Genomic DNA, 27157 nt, shown 5'->3' with positions numbered 1-27157 from the left:
GTCGTTGAGTTCCTTTCACGACGGCTGTAGTGCGAGCGAGACGTGAAGGCATAGCACCTTCACCACACCAGCCCCTGAGGGATGGAAGATAGGAATGATCTTTCACATCCAGGGAAAGCTTCCAACAGAGCTGCAAGCACAGCTCGTTTTCCTATCCGCTGCTTGTAATGACAGTACTCAAAAATGAGTGCTTCCTCGGGCACCTATAACTCACTGCACCTGAAACCCACTCTCATCTACACTTAATTTCAGCCTCGTGCCTCAGGGCAGTAACAGCTACTGCTGTCCAGCTGTCTGATTATCCACAAGCAGTATTCAGAGCTTGTAAACATTTCAGTTAAGGATCATGTCTTAGAATCACAGGATGGCTGGGGCTGAGTGGATCCGTAATGCTCAATCTCGTTTCACCCTCCTGGGATGGACAGCAATCTTCCACTGGACTCAAAAAACCCCAAATTCCAGAAGGATGGATATCCCAGCCCAAAACTTAACAGAAGTTGTCATCAACACCAGAACATTAAAATCAAGCATCCTCCTCTCATCCCAGATGCACGTAGCCCTCTGCACACAGAGCATGGAATTTATCCAAACTCATCCTCTGTAATGCCTCATTGACAGTTCCAGGCTTCAGCAATGACTGAAGTGCTTTCAGGATTACTAGGTTTTCAGCAACCCTGAGTTTCTAATGTTCTGAGGAATACATACTTCCTTAATGCACCAAGACAGCTCTGACAGGTTTAGAAAATGTCACAAGACCATTGTGTTACCAAGAAAGGCTTTATTCTTTTTGCCAGTAGCTTTGTTAATTGCACCAAAAAAAAAAAATCTTTGCCATTTAAACATTTTCACACATCCTATTCTGAATGACAAATGTTAATTAAAAACAAGGTAGGAAAATAAAAATTCACAATCTTAATGAACTACAGGATCTATCATCAAAGAAAAAGAAAACTGCTTTTCTTATAAGCTTTTCACAAGTGTCACATTTTCTCTTTAAAAAGGAAGGAGTCAAAAAAAAGCAAACTTCTAAAATCATAAAAAGAAATTTTACAGAATTGTCAACAATATTAGGACAACATTAACTAGCCAGTTTTATAAGATTATCTCTCAATCCACTGCTTCCCCCACTTCCCTCCCCCAAATCTCAGGCCTAGGAACAGACTCAAATCCATGTTCCAAGGCTACAGATATAAATACAAGAATCTGAGTGAGACTGACAGCAATCTCAACCAGCATCTGGAACAGTCTGGATTCCCCCATTTCCATCCCTCCTCTTCACAGCCACATCAGAGCTCTTGGTTGCCTCCTGGGAACACCTGTGACTGTACAGCTGTCCAGGAAGGACTGCAGCCACTCTACAGCCACCCATAATGGCTGAAAACTGCAGTCAGACACTCCCAGGATAAATTACAGTGTTGAACTAGTCCACATCTGCCACTCTCACAGAAATAACCATCTCCATTCTGGGAACTACAGTATTTCTAGAAACAAACCCTGCAGCTGTGAGCTGCCTAGGGACTGGTCCTTTCATTTCATTATGAAATGCCTGTCACAGGACTTGAGAGCTCCTTTGGCTCTCTCTCTGTATCCAGAGGCAACACAAACTAACGCAGATCCTCCATTACCTTTGCTCACACCCATTCACCATCACTTTCAAGAGGAGAGTGAAAGGTGGGGGATGCCACTGAACTAGCTCAGCAGAGTTCACTCTCAACTGCATGTGGGACAGTACCTCATTCTTCCTCTCAAAAGATTTTTTCCTTTAGTCTCATCTCCTGCCCCCAAACACACAACTTCCCTCAGATGCCCTTGATGTGTAATTCATATGAGAGGTTTTTTTACTGTGGCATGTTTAACAAAGGACTTTAGATGCTAACAGTGAAGTTGTGGGTGGAGAAGAACAGTGTGCCAAAGCAGGTCAATGGCTAGCAATACTGGCAATTTTATGTGCCCTTAATGTAAATATCTACATGCAGAATGGCAGCGGCATTGCCAAAGGAACATGGGTGTATAACTACCACCGCTAACATGCGGTGGCCAACAGGCAGTAAAGTCTGATAGCTCTGTTGCCACATGTTCACCACCGCACATAAGTAATGCAGAATACAGCATTAACCCACAGGGAACATAGTCATCATAGGAGGTGAAATACTCAAAGTAACATTTACAGCATAAGGCATTAGATGTTGTGATTCAAAATGAGTATGTGACACTCTCTTGACAAAGTGCTCCTGAACCATAAACACATGCTGCACAAAGCAGGGCTGGTAAGAAATCCTAACCCAGGGGAAATTTCCTTACACAGCCATTAGGTTCCTAGAAAAATATAAGGTGATAAGGTGGCAAAGGGCAGATGTCAGGAACACAGCCTAATTTGAATCTGTCTTCTTTCCTTTCAGAATCCCAGCCCAAGGGAGGAAGGAGATTGTACCACTGAGAAGTGATTTTGGCCAAAGTTTCTCACTGTTATTTTTCTAACACTCGAATTTAAAATGCAAGAACACTCCAAAATGGCTAATACTGAGAATTGGAAAAAAAACCAAAAACAACCAAACAAACCAAAACTCAAGCCACACTCTGTGCATTTCCAGTGAGTGACAGGCATCCTTTGGACTCTGGATTGCTCTGCTATCTACATTGAGAGAATCTCTGATCTCTAGCCTTGCCATCTCTAGTTCATGTCACCCACCTCTAGACTAAAGCTCAGCAGTGGTCTTAGCTTCCCCAGTTTCAGTTACTGTTTTTTCTAGAAGTTGGTATCTGGCCACAAGCAGAGTTCACAGATACAGGGAGAAGGCTTATGCTGTGCTATCTTGTATCCAAAGTAACAACACGAAGAACATGTATGGAAAATCTGACATGTATAAAGATCACTAGTCAGTACACAAAAGTATCCCTGTGAGGTAGGTAACCATCACCCACCTTTATAGATGGGCAAACACGCTGAGAGATGTGACAACCATGCAAAGGCCAGAGAGCGTGGAAAGGAGCTCAGGAATTTCAAATCTCTTGGATCATTCTTCTGTCCCCTTTCAGACTCACCACTCTGCTTGTGACACTGCTGTAATCCAAGACACCTTTGTAATTATTGACTACAAGGGTTAAAAAAACCAAGTAGTAACATAAGCTAAGGCCCAGAACAAGTAAACTCTCTAGTCCAGTTTTATAGTCTCTTATGTTTCTACTGCAGTTCTCTATGCAAACATATTACTTTCTTATGATGTTTTGGATGGGCTATGATAAGCCTTTCAAGAGCCTCACTGACAATGGTATTCTCCTATTTTCAGTACAGTTTGTGTTCCATAAGCTGTAGTTTGTCTGTACAGGGGAAGACATGGATGCAACGTGTTGTCTTTAACAGTACAGGAATTCCTCCATCAAGGTGCTGGGGAAGTGGAAGTCTAAAAAGAAACTGAATCAAAACAGTGTTGCACTCAACTCCCCTTACCCTCTGGAACTGCCCTTCTCCTCCATGGGAGGTGCTTTGTTCTCTAACAGTGGCTAATTAGCAGGAATGCTCCTCACCTTACTTGGGACCAAGGACTCGAGTGATATTCACAGGTAGATGGGATGTATGTCATCCTGTCCCCTTGATGCAGAGAGTCCAACACTTGCATTATTTCACAGCAAAGGAGAAAAGGGATTGCTAGAAACAGAATCTTGGACAAGCAAACAAAGAGGAAAATTAAAGCAGCCAAGCAGCAGATTTCTGGCAGAGCTGCATCAGAGCTTCTGAACAATTGCCGCCGTTCTGTCTCATGACTGTCAGTGTATGGCATGGATTTTTCTAATTAGACTGCAACAATCCGAGCCCCCTCCTCCCCCCTCCTGCCGCAGTGGAGGCTCACTGCAGCAGGTATTAAAGTTTGTGTATAAAAGAAAATGGAAAGACAGAGATGGACTGGTCCAGAGTTAAAACCCAGTATCATAATAATATTAATCAATCATCATCATATGAACAGTAAGATGGGTGCAGCCTAATGGATGTAGGCCCTGTACACTGCGGACATGTCGTTGTCAGATTGGTCCAATGCTTTTGCTCGTTTATAGACCTAAAGAGAAATCAGAAAAGGATCAGAGCCTGCTCTTATGTGAAGCCTTTTGCCAGCAGAAAAACTTCTTTGCTGACCACTGCAACCAGAGAACTGTACAGTATGTCAAACAATCCAAGTGCAGATCAGAAAATGCCGGGTCTTTCTGTGTTTCCTGATGTAGCATTCTAAGGGTCTCTACAATCAAAACAAATTCAATGCCACCCTAGTCAAAATATATTTCAATTACTATTCCCTTGTCCTAGAGATGACATAATTCTTAGATCCGTGTCTCTGGATGACAAATGGCTCTGTTGAATAAATGCCGATGAACACATCTGAACACTGAACAACTCTTACCTCGTTGGCAGCAGCTGCCATGGGAGTTGGGTGGTTGACAGAGTCGCCCAGTGCAATAGCTAATCTAAGATCCTTCTGTATGTATTTCAGGTAGAAATCAGGTTTAAAGTTTCCTTGCAAGATATCTGTGGAGAGGAACCCATGCAAAAAGTAAGCATGACAAAAATAAGCCAAGCCCATGCTGCAGGGGGCTGCAATTCAACACCAATCTCCTTTTCAACTACTGATCACTACTTTTAGCTCTCCTGTCTCTACTCTCTATCTTCATCTGGCCACTGCAGATGATGTCGCTACTGCCCATTGATGAAGTGAGTTCAGATTTCTAAGCAGGTTGCCCTCCACTTACTTGTTACCCTGCCCCAATGAAATCCTAACTTAAGCCCTAAGCAGTCCTAATTCAGATTCTCAAAAGTTCTAGCCATGAAGGGGAAGGAATGGGAACTCAACTCTTCATTTCCAGAATGCTTAAAATAACCATAATCCCAGGCTGATGAAGATGAGACTTATTTTCTACCTTTTGCCACTATCTGAAAAGCTGCTAAATTGCAAAAAATGACCTCTAAGAAAACAATGTAAGAGAACTTTACTTTGGCACTTCTGGTCCAGGAAGATGCTGGCAAGTTGTCCCTGATTGAGGATATCCAGAAGGGTCTGCTGGGACTGGCCAGTCACTTGAGCCAAAGTCAGTCCTTCTGCTATTGTTGCCATGAAGCTGCCTTGGACCATGTTCACAATCAGCATCATCTTGGCAGCATTGCCTACTTCACCTGGGAGAAAGACACACCATTGGATTCCTCCAGAAGAGAAATAGCAGCCCTGCTTCCCCAGCCCACACAGCAGTAATGCTGCTGGCTCCTGGCATCAAGCACTTGGAAGCTCTCCCTTGCCCTGAAAGACTTCAGAAAATAACCCCATTTTCCAATTACTTAAAATAATGGAAAAATTTTAAGAAAACACAATTTAAAACCAAAAGGATCGTACATCCTCTAAAATGAGCCAGCATTCAAAAAAGAAACTGCAGCCAGCAGGCTCTGAAACTGGCCAAGTTCCGGAGGAGCAGGCCAATTTCCCACACTGCCCACAGAGAAAAGGATGACAAATACATCTCAGACTCCTTGCTGAAATTCCCAGTCCGTGCACTAAGAAACTGCTATCAGGCTGTCCATGTTTCAATTACCTAGGAAAAAAGAGGTTTTCCCCATGGCTTGGAAACAGCTGCTGCAATCCTCATATAAACCTCTGTCGCCAGCTGCCAGGATCACAAGCATTCCATCATTAGAGAGCTGCTGGTTTCCTGAGACTGGTGCTTCCAGAAAGCGACCACCTCGGGACACTATCACCTGGGAGAAGAGCATCTCTGGTTAGCTGTGCATGAACAGCAGAAGGAACATCATTTAGGGCATTCCTGCCCCTAAGAACAGAATTTTAAAACACAGCAAATAGCTCCAAAATATAAACAGGAGAGGAAAGTACTAACGTGATGTATCACACTGTATCTTGCAAAGTGTGCTTAAGGCCAAAAGTTGACCTCACACTCCAGGCAAGACCCTCCTGCACTCATCACTACTGTACACATTTTAAGCAGCTGAACCAACATGCTTTAGTCACGGCACCCCATACCGGCCAAGGGATCAATGCTGAAGTTATGTGGCATAAGAATCCCAGAAGATGGATCATTATATTTTCCTCTCTTTCCCAGAGAGGAAAGGCCTTTGACAGATCTCTTCAGCCAGATGTTTACTAATATGGGTGATTTGCATTCTCCGAATTGATGTTACGCATTAGTACATCACCAACATGTCTATTGAAAACTTCAGCAAAACCAGTTCCCCTTCCTTGTAAAACCACACACACTGCCTTAGGGCAGTGGGGAGCAATCAAAGTGCCAAAAAGAAATCACAGATACCACAGCAGAAGTAATCAGAACATCTCTATAGAAATCCTACAATAATATTTCTATAGAATGAAATGTGAAGATATTAATTTTCCCCAGAGCATTTAAACTGGGCAGATTATGCATTTTATCAGTCATTAATCCAGACAGGGTTTTACCCTCCAGTTTGCTGCAGAATACCAACCTGTCTACAAATATTTCTAAGGGGATCAAAATTTGGCTGTTTGCACTGGTGTCAGGTAACAGCTCTGCCAAATCTCCAGGCTTTGCTGGTATATCACCAGGGAATATCTCATGTTTGCTTGTCAAGATTTGACACATTATTTTGTCTTGTTTGCCTGGAACTTGAGAAAAAGCTCAAAGACCTCTAAAAGCAATTTTATAACCAACAGGTAATAAAGTGCCTGAAGCAACACAAACTGCAGAACTGCTGCTGAATGCACTGTTGCTGTTAACAGTTTAGTGATTACCTGGGCCAGCTCTGTGACTGTATCTGCATCCACAGTGGACATATCCACATAACACTTCCCTGGGCGAATCCCCTGCAACACTCCACTTGGACCAAGCACCAGCTGTGGAGAACAGAAGAGCGGTAAAGCAATAGGGTGTCTGCAGAGAAACCCCAATTGTACAGGAGTCCAGCTGAGCCTGGCAATGCAGTAGCAGATCCCCAGAGGGTTATCAGAACCTGCCCTCAAAGATGTAGTTTTTAAAATGCTTAATTTTTGTTGGGAAATTTATTTTTACACAGCTGCACTGCTCAGGATGTACAATGACCCAGGCTACTGTAGTTAGCAGGAATCAGAATTGGCTTTCAGTGACTGCCATCTCGTAGTCTAACCAGCGGAGGTAAAGTAAGAGCTAATCCTTACATCCTTTGCTGCTTTTGGATCTGATACACAGGCAAACGTGATGTCACAGGTGGAGACAACTTCAGCAGGGGTTCTTCCCAGCCGTGCACCCTCCTGGATGAACAAATCACACTGCAAAAGGCACAAGTCCAAAGGTAAGGAAATTAAATAGAGCAAATGGATTCCTTGGATTTTGCTGTAAAAACTCCACTGCTGGACACAACTCCAAAGGAGTCAGACATGTTAATTACACAGTAACTTCATCTCTTTTGTTGCTTTGTCTACACAAACACAAACATACACACAACCATGTGTGCATGCGGGGCTCTTTTGCAGCTTTTCTGAAGAACAGGGGAAGAACTTTGAAAGAAAGGCACAAATAAACAAAACTCTTAGACGAAACAGTAAGAATGCTGTGGGTTTGAAAAGAAATTATTAGGGAAAAAAGGGAGATTCAGGGAAAAAATTGGTAAAAGGACATAGCAAAACATGTAACTGGATAGTAACAGGAACATACAGATGAGACTGATGTGTTTCAGAGGGCTGCTGCTTCAAAATCTTAGCTCCTTCTTACCGTATCCCCTCATATCAGCCATGTTTTGCTCTTGAAAGAATAAATCTTTTAATCCCCTCTTAAGAAAGTAACCACAATGCCCTTCTTGCTTTGCTATTCCACAGCATCTTCCAAGCACCACATCTCCTGCAGCTACCTACTTTTCCTTCTCCACCAGAAGAGTAACACTGTCTAGTATATAAGTGCAATCCAATATAAGCTCAATTTTCATTTTGAATACTCCTAAAAACCTTTCTCTATCCTAGTCTCATGACACAGCAGATCTTTGACAGAATGCTTGTTACCACATGACTAGCACAATTGGTATAGACTAGCCTATGGCAGAGCAGTTGATCTTACCATACCCCAATCTTGTGGGAAAACTCCCTGCACCTGGGTCTTTCTGGTACAATACACTGACATGGCTATTCACATCAGCAGTATTTTCAGAGGCATGGTACATCCCATTCTTCAACACATATCTATATATGTATACAAGGATGCAATTTTTCTGACAACTCTCTCCTCTCACACAAAAAGGCAGTGAGGCAGGACTGCTGACATAAGAGGGACTACACTAGAACAGACCACAGCTGCACCTAGTCACATGTGCCCAGCAACAAGCACTTAGGAAACAGGACAGAACAAAGTCACAAGCATATCCTTGCGTTTCTTTGGCATCCTGTCCCAGGCAACACTGACAAGTGATTCCATTAGATACAGGGGGTAACTGAATGTTTTAGGAGAGGTTTAAGCACATGTCTACCTTCTCGGCAGTCCGGTTCCAGACAGTGACAGTGTGACCCATCTTCAGCAAGTTGGAGACAATGCCACTCCCCATCAAACCAAGGCCCAGAAATCCTATCCTGAGGGTACAGATAAATATTAATACGGAAGAAAGCAATCAGTGTCAGTTTCTCATGGTGCTGGAAATGAGAGATTAGAGCATCACCTAGCACAAAAAAAAATAGCCAAACAAACATGTTCCACTGCAGCCACAGCTACAATGGTCAAATACTGAGCTTTAAAAGCAAGTTCAAATTTATTTTGCTTGCCAAGCATCACTAACAATTTCCTGAAGAAAGTCTTTAGCCTATTTCAGAAGATCACCTAAATATTAGAGGTTTGGATGATCTGGATTCTTTGGGGTGGTTTGTGTGTGGTTTTTTGTTTATTAAAATTGTTGTTTGTGTGCCTTCTGTTGACAGTCATTGCCTTACTGAAGTTAAAGGGAATATCTGGAAATGAGCAGGTGCTTCTCTAATTCATCTTCTGACTTTAAAGCTAAGTCATGCATACAATACTTGCTTGTATAACTGAATGATACATTAGTATCTTAGTTTTAATAAACCCTAGCAAAGACTGCTGGGCTAAACATCATGCCGGACCAAAGATCAAGACCCTGCTCCACAGCTGCCATTTCAGACACCGTAGGAAAGAATGTATTAGGCCAGTACAGGTCACCATCAGTTCTGGAAAACAGCATTCCCCTCCCCCCACAAGCTGGAAAAGAGTTTGCTCCGTCATTTTTTCAAAAAAAAACACAATATGCCACCAAGTGCCTACAATCACCTGCAACAGGAATTCCTCTTAAGGCATTGCTGCAAGAACCCTTTCATCCATCATGCAATTTCCCACAAAACCCAGTTTTAAGAGAGATTCTGAAGCATTCAGCATTCAAGGCAATGTCACAACAAAATCTATCTGGCAAACTCACAGTTAATTCTGCAGAATTAGCCATACTACAGCTGCACTGTGGCTTTCACAAGCCATCTGTCCTCTTCCAGCTAGCTATGCTGTCTTTTCTCGAAGCAAACTAATTTAGAGGGCAGAGCAAATCACTACAGGCTCCTTACACGGCCCAAAATAAGGTTTACCTATTTTCAAGTCTCTAAACCAGCAGAGATATTCCCTCCTTCCCAACCCACCTCTGAGATGCACTGTCCTGAGAGACTGTTTTACCTAAACAGCTTCACTGCTATTTTTGTTCCCCTGCAGTACAGGTGAGAACTGACATCCCGTCTGAACTTCCCCAACAGCAAACAACAAGAGTGGCCCAAACTCAATTTGAACAGAGCAGAAGTTACAAAGCAAAACAGGAAGCTCAAGTTAGGCTTCTCTGACTCTAAAAAGGAGAACAGGGGTGTTAGGAGAAACCAGAAAGCTCACATGCTACACAGCAAAGCTCTTGCGATGGGAGAACACACCTCCCTCTTCCTCTTGTCTTCTGCATGCTCATGAGAGTGACTGAACAACCCCAGTCAACTGCCAGGCAATACTAGAGACAGATTCCCTTTTATTTTCCTATCTCAGGTGACACTCGGGAATAATGCTGCTAACATCCTGTAGTGAGACCTGCTGAAAAGGACAACTGCAGAAACATTGTGAATAGCAGATGTATCCAGGACAAAACTTACTCTGAATTTTGTATTGCACAGGGCCCTTTGTTTTTAGCTGCCTCCCTCCCACCTTGCCCTCCAAAACAGTTGCACACAAGGACAGAAGGAATGTGCAGTTAAAGGGAAATGTTAGGTTTATTCATTCATTCTCAGTGATAGGTTGGCATGTGAGCTGAGACAGAAATGGCTGACATGTATTAGAGATCTTACTTTTTGTCTGTAGGCGTGATGCTGCCATTGACTGCTGTGCTGTCTGCTGCCTGGATGGAGGTAGATCCTGTCTCCTGAGGGAGTGGGACGGGGGGGGAATAATAATAAAAACAATATAATGCACAGCTCTGGAAGAACTGCAAGGCCTCATAACAATAAAAATCCATCAAAATGAAGATTCGCTTTACCTCTTCACAAACCTTCAGTTTCTTTGTGATGGCTTGATAGCAGACAGCTGGCTGCATGGAAAAAACAAAGTATTTAGGGCAAGGACAGTGCTGATTTACTCTCCTGAGCAAATGGATCATATCCTTGTTCCAAAGAAACAGACAGCTCACCCACCCACCACCACCTTCATAGCAGGACAACTCTTCCCTCAAGAGGAGAAAAAAACCCCCTAAAATACATTACAAGATATTAAGATTGTTCTTTCCCACCCTGCCCCAGCAATTCAGCCTGTCTTCTAAGAGGCACTGCAAATGCCATTCTGTAGTTCCTATGACAAGTTCCTCTGGAGGCACCAGAACCTGGGCCATCCCTACTCCTACATTTAGCTCTTTGAAGCCTGCCATGAAGCCTCACATCTACAGTCACTGTGTCTCCACAGCTGTGGAACCAAAATCTTCTGGTTAATATGAGAAGACATGCGGCTTTCTACAAATGCTAAGGCAAAGGCTGTTCCTCCCCATGCTGCTCACTGTGAGTCTAGATAAAACTGTTAGCAGCTCTTAATCCTTCTGGCTCTGCCCAGATCCCCAGTGAGACATAAATCCTTTTATGCTTAATTTGATCTCTTCTTTTCTTCCTGATGTTCACTGCTGAATATAAAATCCTGCAAGGCTTCTGACTCTCAGAAGATAAGCTCCATGTAAAATACAGCCTGTTTTTCTGGTCCTTGAAGTTTTCCTGCTACACTCAGTAAATTGACAAGCCTATCCAGATGAATAAACTGAAAGGCCAACCATAAAAAATAACCAAATAACAGCATTTTTGAACACAAAAAAAAAAGCTTTTCCTGTCCATCCTGCTTATTCTACATAATTTATTACATAAGATCTGTCAAAAACTAGTATTAAATAATCTTGAATTACTTAAAACTACTCACTGTACTTAAATCACTCTGACTTTAAGGCTTGGAAGTACTTCAACTAATCTAATTGCCGGCCCCTAAAGAACAGAATTCTGGAGCTCTTTATGCATACTCCTCGTATTCAGTTCCAGCAAAGTGCTGGCTGGAACCAGCAAGGATTCCAAGCAACCCAGCAGCATGATCCTGTCTGCCAAATCCTTACCTTCTCTGTCTGGCTCAGCAGGAAGTGATGAAAGTGTGGATCACTGTCCTTCACAGGCTACAAAGAGAAAAAGTACAGCCTCAGAAATTAATCCAGAGAGTCACTGAGCGATCACAGCACAATTCCCTTGCTCTCCCTAAGCTGCATGAGAACAATCGCATAAGGGAGAAAATATAAAATGTATCAGCTGTCACAAGGAGCCTGTTACAATTCAGTAGTTTACACAGTGTTTCATTCTCAAAACCAAAAGTCATTCAAATCAAATTCCTCGTCTTTTGGATATCTGCAGGAAAAGCAAATAAGTATACAAGCAAGACTAACATGAGAGGAAGAAAACTAATATTCTGCTTCTTCCTCTCCCAAGGAAATGAAAACACTTATTTTCCAGTTTCCAAGGAACTCCATATAACAGCATTCTGGGAATTGATTGGAGATTGTCACATGCCAAGCAAACCCATCCTAACAGCAACAAGGACTGCAGGCCCAGATACTTCATCTCCCCAGTAAGCATCATACATACTAGCTTGGAATCACATTGCTCTTTGCTCTACTGATCACTCATTTATTCAACAAAAATGTTTTCAAAAGCTGCTTGTGAAGGAAATCAAATGAAAGCACCCCATGTGATAGTATTCACAGGGAAAGACGATCCAGACCACCTTTACTTTTGGGAAGTCATTCCCAGAAATGCTTTTGAAACAAGAAATGTAAACATTAGTACACCAAGTTAAGTGTGACTTAGTAAGGCATCTACAAATAGTTTCACAGAGAAAGAAATCTCATTTCCTAGCATATTTCTGAACTGAATGGGATATTGTTCAGCTTTGTTATGCTGCAGTATGTTCTGACACATGAAGATAAAATCTCGCTGTTTTACAGCCAGACAAAAGGCTCTAGATTTGCTGCCACAAACTCAGGTCCTAGAAGTTGTAAAGCTTCTCACCTCGCTCACACTTGGTGGCCATTTAAATCCAGCCACTGTTCCAGTCATCACTCTCTTCACTGTACTTGACTCTGGAATTGTGAGGTCCTGAGGAGACAGAAGAAAGATCAGAAAGAGCTTAAAACCTGGTTCAGCCTCTGGTCACAGCACGATCATCATTTGAGCACAAAGACCAAGCTCTGAAAGCACTACAAATGCTTTCCATTTCAGGCCTTTCCATGGGCATTTATATTTAAAAACAGTGTATTAGCAGCACAGGTGAGGTGAGGAAAACATCAACTGCCAGCGAAGGAATTCAAACAGATTTATGGCTTCTGGAGAGTCCATTCTTCATACCTAAGAGGAATCATTGCACTTGTGCACTTATGCAATGAGCAAAAAAGAAACATACTTGATCCTGTATTTTCCTCTGGTGGATGCAAAAATCTTAACAAATGAGTGAAGAACATCATTACAAGCAAAGGTCTGAACTATTTTAATCCTACTCTGTCACAATAGAATAGCCTACCTGTTTTCAGGAAAAACTTCAAAGCATGAGGTTGACAGACACATCTGCTCAGGTTTGCAGAATCCATGAGACAAACTGGTATGTGGGCTGCCCCATCTGCTCCACAGGCCCTAGTTTGTAGTTGATAATACTTAACATACTGGGGCTTTTACTGTTGAGCAGATTAAACTTAGCATTTTATTTCCCCAAGACATAAAAATTAAAATAGGTCTTTATGCTGTAGGTAATAGACACATGCTATAGACATCTGGGTTTTTATGCTACATGAAGAGAATGCACAGGACTTCTGCAACATATGTGCTGTCTTCCTCTGATATGAGGGTTCAGTAATAGTCACATTATCTTCCCTCCAAAATTACTTCCTGAAAATGCACAATATACCTTAGTATCCACACAGAAGCACAAGAGAAGAACACTGTTGCAAAAATGGCCAGAGTAAGACTCCTGGAGATAACCCAGAACAATGCAACTGTCCAAGTGTTAGCAGGACAACGCAGACATCAGCCTCCAATCTTGTAGTGCCTAGGGAAGAGTCCTGCATACTTCAGCTGGTGAAGTGTGGATAATACATGCTTTGGTACCTATGAAGTTCTGTTGCTTCTTCAAAAATATTCATATAAGCTTAAAAATAAGAGTATGAGAATGATCATATATGGCTAGAGCCTTTCTAGACAGAGCACACTTCAGCAACAACTGGATTCTTGATTTTTATGCATCCTTATTGCTTGGAAGCCAGAAATTGGACTAGGATGGAGGAAAAAAACCCCAAATCCTAGCATCATATTAATTCAGGACAACAATATGTTTTCTACTCTAGGGCTAAGAACCTGAGGAATTTATGAGAACCAGGCAAGAAGACAGGATTTTAAAATTATTTAATAGGCTGAAAACCAGTATCAAGGCATATTGCTATATTTTCATATAACATTCTTTTATTTGTCACTTTCCAGAAGCTATGAGGCTTACTTTCCTACCTTATCCTGCTTAATTGCCTCATTTGTGGCCAGGCAGTTATCACACATCTGGCCACCACTTTGTGGCAACTTGAAAACCAGTCTGCCTGTCATGTGCTAGTAAAATAATGTCTACTACCACAATTAGCTCACTCAAAGCACGCCACTGTCCTAAGGCAGTTAACATAGTAAAACCTATGCGAACACTGTGTCAGCATAATCAGAATTCTCCCAGCCATTAGTTTTGATAAATTTTGGAATGAATCTAGCTCAAAGACACAGAATCATTTTGCAAGTGAAAAAAAAGGTTTTGTGGCTTATTTTAACAGAATATATGTGGAGACACAACCTGCTTATAGGAAGGTACTTAGAAAAGAGAAAATTGTGTTGCCAATGAAACATTTTCTTGCATCAGTCAAGACAAGTTCTGTAACTATTATACTTCATAAACATGCATCAATTTCTCCCCTCTTCCAACTTCCCTCAAAAGAAGAAACTGATGTGATCTGTTCTGCAGCCTAATTTCAGAGATATTGGTGCTAAAATAGAACCAGCAATTCCTTTAAACCCTTTTGAGTTGGACGTGATGATCCTTGTGCATCCCCTCCAAATCAGGATATTCTGTGACTCTATTTTGTTATGCCTTCACAGCTAATATCTGAGATGATCAGCTTCATTTTACATCAAGAGAGAGTCTGCTGTTCAACCAGTGAAGGCCAATTCATTCACAATTCCGGAGAGCAAAGATCACCATCTTGACTTGCATCCTAACTGAAAGAAAAGGCACAACACATCCCCTTGAAGCACAGGTGAGCAAGTATGTTCCCAAATGGTGTTTCAATTGAGGTCTCCCAGTTGTCTTCAGATGTAGTCTCCAATGGAGGATGTGCTTGCAATAATCCACCAAAATAAATATCCATTTGGAATAGGAAGATCTAGACCACAACAGTGAGTTCCATAATAAAAAAGCTGGAACTCTAAATGAGGGTAGACAAAGTGCTGCCACAACATCAAGAAATATCAGGGAAGGAGTGTGAATAAAATATTAAGGCTCCTTTATAATGGAGGATGGGAACAGAAGCTGAAATGAGGACAATTCTTCTGATGGATTCTCCAGGTTACAAATTTCTCCTTTAAGCCCTAGCCCTTAAGGATATCTCACTCTTCGTGAGTACTGAGGTTGAAGCTGAGCAACTACTTATCACCTGATCATACAAAGTAGATGACATGAGAGAAGTCAGGAACCAGATGAAGACCTGTATCTCTTTGCTAATTCTTCCCACACATGTGGAATTCAAGGATGGCAAGATGAAAGAATGGAGTCTCCCGATACAGCTGTCAAAGCCCTCTCAAAGATGGGAACAGAGCCACTCACAGTAGCTAACTGGTAAAAATCACAGGAAGAATCAACAGTATGCTTGCCAAGGGTATCAGGCAGCCAAATGGTCTAGAAGTAGCAACATGGAAAAGCTTAAAAAAAGGGATACTGAACTGATTCTTCCTGCTGGCTTGTTAGTCAAGGCGCCAGTCAGCCCTCAAGTCCAGCTGCCAAGTCCACGGGCACTGGTGGACACGCACAACACAAACCTTCTCATCCTTGGGTGGGCGCCCCCGCTTTCGGGGGCTCTGATCCTGGGCTCTTTTCAAGGGTGACTTTGATCCTCTCTCTGACGAGACAGAAGAGACCCTCTTTTTTCCTTCCCCTGTGCCCTTCTTCACCTTTCCTTCAGACAAACTGGCTTTGCGTTTCTCTTCACCAGCAGATTGTTTGCCTCTTTCTTCACTGGAATTACGCCGATTCCTCTCTTCAGTGGAGTTATGGGAAGACGCCTGAGAGATTATAGAATAGAAGATGGTAAGGAAAGAAGGGAAAAGATGGAATGATTTTCATGCAAAACCAAGGATGTGAAGGACTCTGTGCTGATAACTATCAAGCAAAACAACAGCACAGTAACTTGAAAACTACATATCTGTTAGCCCCGTGGAATTGGTGAGTGAAGTTCTTGGTTAGTTCTCCTGCAAAAACACAGCAGTTTAAGCAAGCACATAACAGAACAGGCCACCTGAAGACTTGCCAGGACTGTGTGCACGTCTAACATACTAAAGACAAGATTACTAGATACCAAATTCTTAAGACTGATTTATAAAATCATCACAAGCAGAACAAACAGCCTCATCAGTTTCTTCATCATTTAATAATCCAATAATCACTTTTCCCCACCAAACAAGATTAAGTGGGGAAGAAGACAGGATGGGAAATAAATCCTATAAAAACCAAAGAAAGTAAAACAAAATCCTCCTCAACTTGCCAGAGGCAACAAACTCCTTTCCATATAACAAGGAATCTAATCATCATTCATGCCAAGACCTGTTTTGATGCACACAGTGAAAAAGAACCCACTCACCTGGTCCTTGCCTTTGGTTTTTCTAAGAAATTCCTCTACAGCATCCACAGCTTGCTGGAAGCGCTTACCCTTGTTAATCTTTATCATTTCCTCTTTGTGAGGGTGATAAGGCTTCAGCTGTTCCACTTTGATCCAAGCACTTGAAACAAAAAGAGGAGCTAGTTATTCTCCAAACTGCAGCTTTCTCAATCATCCCACTTTGAGAAACACACAACTATACTTTCTCCCCCAGATCTACTGATGAGAATAGCCCAAACTCACTTCCTATTTAGAAAGTGAAGGGCTGCTATTGCTGCATTCACTGAGAATTTTCTTCTGGCACTTTTACTTCATTATTTCTTAAGTTTTATCCCTCTCATTCTAGCAGTGCCCCCCCAAGCATTATTCTCTATTGGCAAAACAGCTTTCGGATGTGACCACAGGAGGCATTTAAAACAATGGCAGCCCAATGACTGCACTTGTTTCACCATGAGGAACACCCACAGTTCCACGCCTCCAGGTAAAGCCAGTACCACAAATCTACTCAAGAGGTGTTGAAAGCAAAGTTCACCTAACAATTCTCAGCTATCAATCTCTGGTTCAAATACATTGAGCACACTCCTGTCTAAAAAATACAGTAGGAAAAAAACCAAAATTATGTATCTCACTATAGAGGTGACCACACAGAGTGAATACAAAAGCCACAGCTCATTGCTCCACTTATTTCTGATGTATCCAGGTATTCTGCATGAAAACAACAATTTTGTTTTTGAGGCAAAAGAACGATCTCCTTCACTGTTGCTATTTTAAGATAACCTGACTTGTACAGTAGCAGAGTATTAACCTGCAGTCCTATTAGGACTGCAGGCTTTTGAGGAAAATCAAAATGACTTCCCTGTTTCCACTCCTGCTAAGACTTCCTGATATTTACCGAACAATAAAGTCATCAAGTACGGTGACAACTTCGCTTTCCTTTATGTAAACAAGCTCTTCTACCACTTCTTCACTGAGGTTTAAGGGAATGCCTTTGCTTCCCTTGATGTCTGAATTCCTTGTGGCTCTCAAGATTAAATCACCTTTTTCTCTCCCCAAATTCAAGCCCAGGCTCATCAATCTGTTACATTAATACATTAATACTTCCACCGTACTGAAAACAGAACTGTCTAAGTTTTGAATAATTAAATAATTCCTTCAGCTAGGATGGTCAATGGTACTTCTTAGCACACAGCAAAAATGGCGCAATCAGACTTTCTCTTATCCCCAGATATCCCTGTTACACAGACTACCCATGATTACGGGTTTTAAATACTCCCCAGTGCAGTCTAGCTCCTGCAAGCAGATGAGGTGATTTAATAGCTGCATTTTCAGACACTGTAAGCACCATGTCATACAGTTAAACAGAATGTGAAGACTAAAACAACAAAAATAATAGTAATGTTTTGCTGAATCTTGATTGTCCATTCTTTCTAAACTTCATTAAGACTTCTCACTGGCAATAGCAATTGTTTGTAAATTGCTTGTAATCAGGTATCAACTTTAAGAAAGTAGACAAACATTTTGGTCTCATTTGCAGTGACAAGACCTCCTGCTAAGAGCTGACTGTGGAAAACACCAGCATCCTTTCCAAAGAACCCAGTGCTTCTGCAAGCAAAGCTGAATCTCTTAGTTTACATCATTTTTGAAAGAACTGACTTAATATAACAAGTCAAATCATTGCATTCAGACTAGAGTTTGAGTCCAACAGCTATTCAGAGAATCTCTCCCAGCTGCCCAAACATTACAATGAAACACACCTTTAAATTATCTTACACTGTAAAGCCTGCCTGTAAGACAAAACATCTCTGGGTACCACACAGCAGCAGTTCATGAGAAGTACATTATGTGTATAAAGGGAACAAAATTTTGGACCACAACATAAAAAAACACGTTAAATGTTGTTGCAGGATTGAATTTCTAAATAAAAATAAGTTATTTTCTCTCAAGGCATTCTCTTAGGTTTCTGCGCATCCTATCCCTCCTCACTGCACATGTTCATTAGCTTCCTTTTTCATTCCTTTTCCTTTGGTAAGGAGAAAGCCCAAAGAACAAAGCTTTCCAGTTCAGGGCTCCAAAGACGCATCTTGGCACCTGTGATCCTCCAGGACAAAGAACTAGAGATCTCAGAGACAAACTAATTAGTGAAAAACAATCTTAAATGCTGCCTCAGCTAAAAATAACTTAAAAAAAACAGGAAAAAAATTAAAATGGTTCTTTCCTTTCCGGTTTGTTTATGCATCACCTAGCGGGACATGACACCAATGTATACAAACCAACTGCATGCAGTATTTGCACTGCACTTGAAAACAAAAGAACTTTTAACCAAACAAAATCATTCATGTTTATATACAAGATCTCAAAACTCTCAAGGCCAATGAAGCTTAGTATTTAGATCAGTCTCGAGGATACAACACAGCAAAGGTTTCTAAAAGTGAATCAAAGCATGAGAAAAACATTAGTGATGACACTGATGTCGTATTTAAAATGAAATTGCATTCATAGTACTGCACAATCACCAGGCATCTGTAAAGAAATGGGCTACACAGAAAGTGAAAAGTTGTAACAAGAATATCCGAATACCTGTTAGCCATGACTTTCTCTTTTCATTTCTCCACACTGTTCCTTATCCTCTACAAAATACCACTCTTAAAAAAACACTATTCATGTCAAATCCACATCATAAACATGAATGATATGCAAAACACGAACGATATGCAAAACTTAGTATACGCAGAGGCAAGCATGAAAGTGACCTGCAGCCACACAGAAACAATGACACAGAGAGATGCAGAGACACCAGATTCAAATCCCTGGCACAAGCACAGCACAGGCAAGGAGATCTTCAAATCCTCACCATTCCAGCCACTCTCTTCCTGTCTACTAACAGGAAGTAATGATAAACTGCAGGAGAGATGGAAGAACATCCATCAATCCTTGCTTTTTGCACACCATATAGCTCGGGATGGAGAACAGTGGCACTGTATCTCCAAATTTCTATTCACCACAGTCTGGGAAAATTTTTATTGCTTTAGACTAGCACTTCAGATGCCCCCACTAAGTGCTAGCACAACCAGTTCTAAAAGCCGAAAGAAAATGGCTTAGTTATTTACAAGACCGGTGTATGGGAGCATACAATATAAATCAAGACAGATTTCCTCCTGTTTAAAAGGGAACATCCCAATCCTCATAAATTAAATAATTCAAATAACTAACTTCTGCAACTTAGCATGTAAACTCCTAGAAAAAAAAAAAAAAAAAAAAAAGATCACATCATACAAAAATAAAGGCAGGGATATTTAGAAGAAACCCAGAAGCAGGGCAATACTGAAGGAAATTAAGTATCAAGTTTTTCAAAATTGTGCAATAAAATATCTCCTCAGTACAAGGAGGAAGAGTTTTTCCTGTAGTGATTTTCAGCTATGGTACCATGCCTGCAGGGATGCTGAACAATATTTCAGCTGGCTCTGCTACAGCAACACAGAGCTCTGTATGGGACAATATGTCTCACTGAGAAGTACCAGGAACACAAGCTCATTCTCTCCATCAGCTCAGCCTATCCCTCCAGCCCCTCAGATTTCTAAGGTGTATTTCCAACAGTTGGCAAATATAAAGCAAGTGTTTTCTGATGTCAGGACCTGAAAGAACACTTCCAAAAGACTACATCCTGCATTTACTCTCCTTGAAAAGCAGGGAAAAGAACTGCAGAAGAAAAGGATAGGTGCTTTCATCCCAATAGGACTTGGAAGATGAAAAGGTAATGAGTGCTGTGTTAAAATCACTGTGCTTCATGAAAACGGGCTGCAAATTATTACACTTATCTTAGATTGCAAGCTTCCTCCATTTTTTCCTTAATATATAAAGTCAGGAAGCATCCCTTGAGATCACCATATTTAGTTTCACACTGATGCTTCAAAAGGTTGTAAGCAAGAATGGGCTGTCCCAGCTTCCTGATAAGACTGTGATATACATGACTTGCAAGATAATTTGGCTGCTAGGGAATACCAAAGGAGGAAAGGAGATGAAGGGCTGTGTTTGTACACGCATCTTTGATGGCTGCAGGACTCTCACTAGTATTTCCACAGAATCACAGTAGAAAGATACCGTGAAAGCAATGATATTTTTTAGTTTTGAAAAATGTTGTAATGAATTCCCAAGCTGGCCAAAATATGCAAAAATATTTTGAACTGTGGGCGAGCCAGTCTATTAGTTTTAACAACTAAAAGAAATAAATGTACATAATTAAAGCAAAATAAAAGTTCTTACCTGACTACTATAATATCTACAAAGATTTTCTACAACAAGACTGTAGCATGGAAATAATAAAAGGAGATTTTAAATACTATCTGAGAAGCACAGTTAGAAATACAGACAAGAGGTATAAGTTCCACTTGTATGCTAAACTAAAATTGTTGTTTAGATTCCTGTAATGTATGTTATTTCATGCTTGTCAGGTCTATGGGCAGGAAACATCAACTTGGATTTTAGATAAAGAATCTTTTTAATGTAACTTACTCTAAGAAAAGACACTCAGAAAAATAACTCCTAAGCAAACTAGAAAAACCTTCTTATCAATCTGGAGAACAAGGTAATAAAGGGACATTACATGATTGCCTTAATTATGATTCACACAGCCACTTAGAGTAAGACATGGATATTACATCACTACTATGAACAGCGAGGTGGCTTTCACTGTGGTAAAGCTTATAGGTACTTGACAGTTTAAACACAAGCAAAATCTGCTTCCATGGGTAGACAATCCTTATCTTCCAGAAGACCCATTCCTTTGGAAGTAATAGGAGAAACTAACATCACCGACACAACAGAGCTCAGTAGAAAATTTATCAAAAGCCAGGACATTGAGAACAGTCTGAAGGCATTCATGCCCTCACCTGTGTGTCTTGGAACAAAAATACTCACGGCTTTCCAGTTAATCTTTTCCCTAAGCCACTGCAGCATTGCAGAGGCCCAGTACATGGTAATATTCAATTTGCAGGAAAAGGAAAACGCATTTCCTCTGTGCTGTATCCTAAGCCAGCCAGAATTTTACAAATAACCAAAACTTACACACTACACCAAAACCACCACTAAACTCATCAGTATCTTTTTATTTACTCCTCTGCTCATGCACATCCATTTTTATTTCTGAACATCCTCTTCCTTAACCTTTAGTATGACAAACCAAAGCCACATGAGTCAGGAAGGAACAATTTGCACCCAGCCTGGAATAGGGGCATTTCTGGCCACAGCAGGAACCTAGGAATCCTCAGAAGGAAATAAGACTAAAATAGGGCCTGAGACTGTCTACCTCTCCACAAACTGGCTGGTAACAAACCTCCGAAGTTCATGGGATGGATTGTACCCAGCAACCAGCATCACCTTTGCCTTACAGATACTGGACAAGAGGTGAACAGCTGATGACCAGACCTTTGCCAGCTCAACCTCAAAGGCTATGGCAGTAATACAAGAGCTGCAGCAATGGATCCATGGTAAAGAAATGCCATCATATAGCGTGAACATGGCAGAAAAAGAGCTAGAAAAAGAACTGCATGCACTAGACCATCAGTATGGGCAACTGTGTTCCTCATCACCCCTTGAAGAGGGACAGCTCTGCACTCTGCTATTCCTCAGGGCTGTTCATAAGGTGCTGACATTCTCTCAGTTAAGTATTTCCAAGTCCTGTTTATACACATACCTGAAAAAAGTATTTGCAAAATCAACTAGCTCACTTATATGAAATAACAGAAGGGACTTTTTCTTCATCTTCACATTTTAAGTGAAATCATTTACATTTTTCCTGATTTGGCTCACTGATTATGCTCAAATGTGAGAACTTACTCAAGCAACACACCTGTTAGAACAGCACAGTTCTAACCAGGACAGCTTTTTAAAGTTCCAAGTCAGGACAGAAGAGGCACACAAGCTTCTCTCTCTTCTATCAACATTATTTGAAAGAAAGGTGATAGCATTTCTATTCAATTTTCAGGTAGGATTTGCTTGCCAATCAAAGCAAGCAAATTTCTAATTCATTATTATCTAGAACGATATGATTAAATTTCACAAGCTAAAGATTGGGGAAAGGGGCTACACCACAATAACCACACTACCTTACAGTACCAGATGACTGAAATTGTCCTGGTCAGAGCTCTAGAATCTTGTAATAAGTCCTGATTATTTTTCAGCTCTGAACTCTTCATTTGCAATCATGTTATTAATCTCAGCTATAGTATCCAAGACATTTGACCACTTGTCTTAATATTAAAAAATCTGTATTTGATTCAGTTATGTGAAATACAAAACTTGAGAACAAATAACCAGGACAGAAATAATCCACTTCAACTCAGAATTTATTAGCTCAAATAGCAGCACCAAAAAAACTTTCTCAAATCAACCTTCACCTGCCTCAAGTTACTAGAGATCCAAACATTCCCATTAGTATGTGGCATTCACTACTACTCCAAGTTCAGGCCTAATTTCTTAATGGAAAAATATTTTAAAGTATTAAACAAAAATAACTTAGCAGTGAAGAATTATTTCCTTAAGAGACATTCATCAAATGGTCTCAGTTCTTGTCACTCTTCTTCCAAAAAGCAAAGGGTTTTTTTAGTCTTCCACAGATATTTGCAATTTTCTTCTTTATTCCATCACTTGATAGGAAATAGCAGAAAATAAAGAGGAAAACTGAAAAATCATCAAAATAATTTTCAGTTTCATGAAATGCCCAGGACCTAGGGGGCTTTTATTGTTGGTTTTTCCCCCTAATTTGTAATAATTTAAATCTAAGACAACTATGATTTTATTCACCTTTGAAAGCATTAAATTCTGCCAATGGCAGAAAGGAAGTCTAAAACAGTTTTGGCTCTTATACTGCGAAGTCTTCCAAAAGCACAGCAAGAATGACTTCAGTCAGCAGGTAGGATGGTATATTCTTTTACAAATGGCAATTACATAGTTAATTTTATTCCTCTGGCAGCTAAATAAAAGAATACTCTGAGCTGTACCTTTCTCGTTCATGGTTACATGCTAAAAATCTAACACAGTCACATCACACCTAAAAGTGGCATGCTATCATCACAGCAGCAACTCAAATCCTAAGCTAAGTTTTTACAGCCTTCATACACCTCAGTGAGCAGCTATAGCATGCAAAAATAGTAGAATTTCTTGTATGGTGCCATCCAAAGGGAATCCTTTACAATGCTACACTGCACTGTAATATTAGTAAATATTTCTTCCACAAAAAAATTAGTAAATATTTCTTCCAGAAAAGATACACATTATGTGGTACAATATTTTCCCCAGATGAAAACAAGCAGGTACATACTGATCTTCTGTTCCAAAAAACTTCACAAAAAAGCACTTTTTTCCTCGAGGTTTCTTCAGATCTTTAGGTGGGTTAACAATCTAAAGGTGATTAGAAGTCAAAATTAAAAAGCACATAGTGACAAAGTATTCAGCTATTGTAGATTTTTTAAAAATGCGATTAGAAAGATAACTGGCATTAATAAAGAAATATTCCACTTGGGTAGCCTTTAAAATTTAAATTTTGTCTTTACTCCCAAAATAGATTGCTTACCAAATTTATAATGTTAGTAAGGAGAAAAGCTATCATTCAGTTACACAGATGACACCTGTAGAGGAGCCTGGTATTAACTTGATCCAATAACCAAATGTTTATAGTTGTCAGCCACATTGACAATTCTTTTCCCTCACTCATGCTCTTACCTCAGCATGCTTAGTCCTTATAAGACATAAAAGAAAGGTCTTTCAATGAAGTAGAAACAATAGAAATGGAATATAAAATTCATTTTTTAAAATCTTTTATCTGAAAAAATCCCAACCAAACCAGAAGTAGAGTCAAACTTCCCCAGATAATTCTCAAAAACCACAGCTCTAAAACACTATCTTGAGTCCTTACTTCTATTATTTAACACAGTACTGTTAACCAACTTTCTATGGAAGAAAAATGTGTCTTGCAGAAAGTGAAAGGGATTAAACAACTAAATTTGGGAAACACAATCAGTTCCACGCTCTCATTTGCTTTTCATTCCACATGAACTTCTAGCTGTTACTGACAGATTGAGGTAATAGATCAAATAAATCCCTAAATTAGTTCACTCTTTAGATTTGTGGAATATATGTGTTTTAAAAACAAACAAGAAAACCAGTATTAATCTACAACTGAAATGCTTTCAAGCAAAGCTTTCCCTACACAGAAGGAAAACACAAAAAAAACCAACACCCCCGAAAAACCAACTAACCAACCAAAACTACCCAAAAACCCCCCATAAACCATGAAAAACTAAGAAAGCAACAATAAATACGAATAAATCTCACCTTCCCTGGCCATGGAGGGTAACGACCCAGCTTCCCCCTAGAGAAAAAAAAAGTATTAGGCACCAGAACCAGAGAAAAAAACCAACTATCCCAGTGTCTGCTTTTTCACATTGTCACACTTTTCATATTAAGAGAGTTACAATTTGCAGTCAAAACCTTCTGTGCAAGGTAGGACACACAGCTGACACCTGTACCTAACTGAGGTCTCTGGACAGTCTGATATTGCTGGACTGTCAGAACTGAAGAGAAGAGCAGCAGCTACACTGCCGGCAAGATACAAGAGTAATAGGCATCGCAGCACCATTTCAGTTCATGTGAAACTGAAAAAAAAGCACTGATGCAGGCAATCAGACTGAAGTTCAGGTTGAGAATTTCTAGCCACCTGCCTAGAGCAGTTTGAGAGCAGAGAAGCCACCAACTCCCAGCTCAGAAGCTGAGGTTCTGATTCTTGAAATCAGGAAAGCGTTAGTGGCAGGATCCCCTCCACAGGTGTTCCACTATCACTTTCTTTAGGTGCTCACCACCTAAGACATGAAGAGCCATAAACAAAAGGCAGAAAAGCTTACTTTCTACACTTGCAAATATTTCCATTATGAAAACTAGACAATAGTAGAAATAATCACAGAGGAAGAAGAGACATTAGTCTTAGCTCTCACCTCATCAGGTTATCTGGTGAGCTTTATCCTTATTTCACCCTTGTCATGGACTTGTGCTGCAGTTCTCATAAAGCCCCATTAGAAACTATCTTGCAAGAGAATGGCAAAGAACCTGTGGGGCCCAACAGCTCCTGACACAAAACTTTTCAGTATGTGGCACTGCAGCCCCCTAAGATGGCAATGCTGCACAGAAGATTCAGAAGCTGGGGCTGGCAGGAACACTGCCAAGGGCCAGTGATAATGACCATATCTCATAATCAATGCTCCAATTTCTGTATTGAGAAAAAAATTCAGCAAACCCTTTCTGCTGCTCCTGTCTGATTGTTAAAGTTCCCTGCAACTGCTCTAAGGACAGCATCTGGCTGCCATGTACAAAACTCAAGCAGGATAATCTGCATTCCAACACTATGAGCAGAACACTCCCCAAATTCTCATCTGAAAGAAACATGCTAAAAGTAACACATCCTTATTTACTTTGTTATATAAGTTAGACTACTTCTCAGCACTGTAAATTTTTCAGATGAGACCTGCAGTTGTCACAGCCGGAAGCACATGATTCTTTTTATCTGGGTTATCAGTATAAATGCATGCATTTGTGTGTTGGGAATTAGCTACTTCTTTGAGCTCTGGCAGGACAGCCTAGCCCATCCAACACAACCTATGCACTTAATCGGTGCTTACAGCGCGCAGCGGAATGCTCTCACTTCTCCCGACCAGGAAACACAAAATCACAGCTCTATCTGAAGGTAAGACCATAGTAACAAGAGAAAATGGCTTCTGGGGGTTTCCACAGGGACACCCCAACCTACAATGAAACGCTGCATTGTTGTGTTGCATCATTAAAGCACTGCTAAGAAACGGTGCCGTGGCTCGTCCTAAACCTCTTCTATCTCTAACCTTTTTCGCACCCCTCGGGAGGTAAGCCCGCGCTTACAAGGCAACCTCGCAGTGCTCGTCCTTTCGTCCCGCTTCCCTCATCCCTCCATCTGACACAGCTTCCGTCATGCGCCGCCCCCGCCAGCCTCCAGCGCCGGCCCGACTCATAGCCCAGCCCGCCTCCCGCCGGCCCGGTACCCTCCCGCCATTCCTCCCACACCGTCCAAGGGACGGCGGCGGCGGCGACACCTGAAAGTCGGCAGCAGCCCCACCACTGCCCCGCCCTGCCAAGCCCCACCCTGCCCGCAGCCCCTCTCCGGAAAAGACCGCGGGCTGACAGCGCCCAGGGCGGCCCAGCCCGACTCGGCTCTCGTTCCACCGCTCCCAGGGCCGAGTATAGTCCCGCCTGCGTCTCTGCAGCCGTAGCTTGATTCCGCTAAAGGCTCCCGGCCCGCCATGCTCCGCGGTCGCCGCCCAGCCCGCGCCACCACTCACCACACCAGGTCTCCGAGCCTCAGACTCACGGTCGCCATCTTACCGACACAGACCGGTCCCGCCGCGCGGGGGCTGCCGGGAGCGCGAACAAGGGGAGGGGGGCGGTGGCCGCGCCCATTGGGTGGGCCCGTCACGTGGGCTGGAGGGCTGTCAGCGGCCACCTCCCTTTCCCTCCTCGTCGTGACGGCGGTGGCTCCCATTGGCGCGCAGGGGCGAGCCGAGCCGAGCCGAGCCAAGCAAGGAGCGGGGCTATATCCAGCCGCTCTGTCGGACCCTCCCGGGGCCATTCGTCCGACGTGGGCTTGAAGGGGCTGTTGCGCAGGAGCTCGGTGTGGAGCGCATCGTCCGAAGTGTTTCTTGTCACCTGTTCTGTTCTATGGACTCA

General features: G+C 41.6%; 1 protein-coding gene across 3 annotated transcripts; it reads right to left on the bottom strand.

The window, feature by feature from the left end:
* Positions 1 to 758: 758 nt before the first annotated feature.
* On the bottom strand, positions 759 to 26895 carry GLYR1 (glyoxylate reductase 1 homolog). 3 transcript variants are annotated; one of them, XM_079320386.1, is made up of 16 exons: positions 26773 to 26895; positions 24746 to 24782; positions 23733 to 23812; positions 16400 to 16538; positions 15582 to 15824; positions 12534 to 12620; positions 11591 to 11647; positions 10487 to 10537; positions 10299 to 10372; positions 8456 to 8555; positions 7158 to 7268; positions 6756 to 6857; positions 5569 to 5731; positions 4979 to 5158; positions 4392 to 4516; positions 759 to 4052 (listed from the first exon to the last, which is right to left on the bottom strand). In XM_079320386.1, exons 1-16 carry the CDS (start codon positions 26808 to 26810, stop codon positions 3978 to 3980), a joined length of 1662 nt encoding a protein of 553 aa, XP_079176512.1. In that variant the 5' UTR covers positions 26811 to 26895; the 3' UTR covers positions 759 to 3977. The 3 variants fall into 3 exon arrangements, with proteins under 3 accessions (XP_079176512.1, XP_079176513.1, XP_079176514.1); XM_079320387.1 differs by having other exon boundaries at positions 6756 to 6854; XM_079320388.1 differs by lacking the exon at positions 15582 to 15824.
* Positions 26896 to 27157: the final 262 nt, after the last annotated feature.

Source organism: Erithacus rubecula (genome assembly GCF_903797595.1).
Source record: "Erithacus rubecula genome assembly, chromosome: 17".
NCBI lineage: Eukaryota > Metazoa > Chordata > Aves > Passeriformes > Muscicapidae > Erithacus > Erithacus rubecula.
This window is presented reverse-complemented; position numbering and strand designations above follow the sequence as displayed.

Bases quoted from the DNA above. Each gene is read 5' to 3' on its own strand.
- GLYR1 (XM_079320386.1), bottom strand. From the start codon at position 26,810: ATGGCGACCGTGAGTCTGAGGCTCGGAGACCTGGTGTG. The intron at 5,732-6,755 runs GTAATCACTAAA...CTCTTCTCCCAG, and splicing joins CAGTCACAGAGCTGGCCCAG to GTGATAGTGTCCCGAGGTGG. The intron at 4,053-4,391 runs GTAAGAGTTGTT...ATTTCTCTTTAG, and splicing joins TGGCAGCTGCTGCCAACGAG to GTCTATAAACGAGCAAAAGC.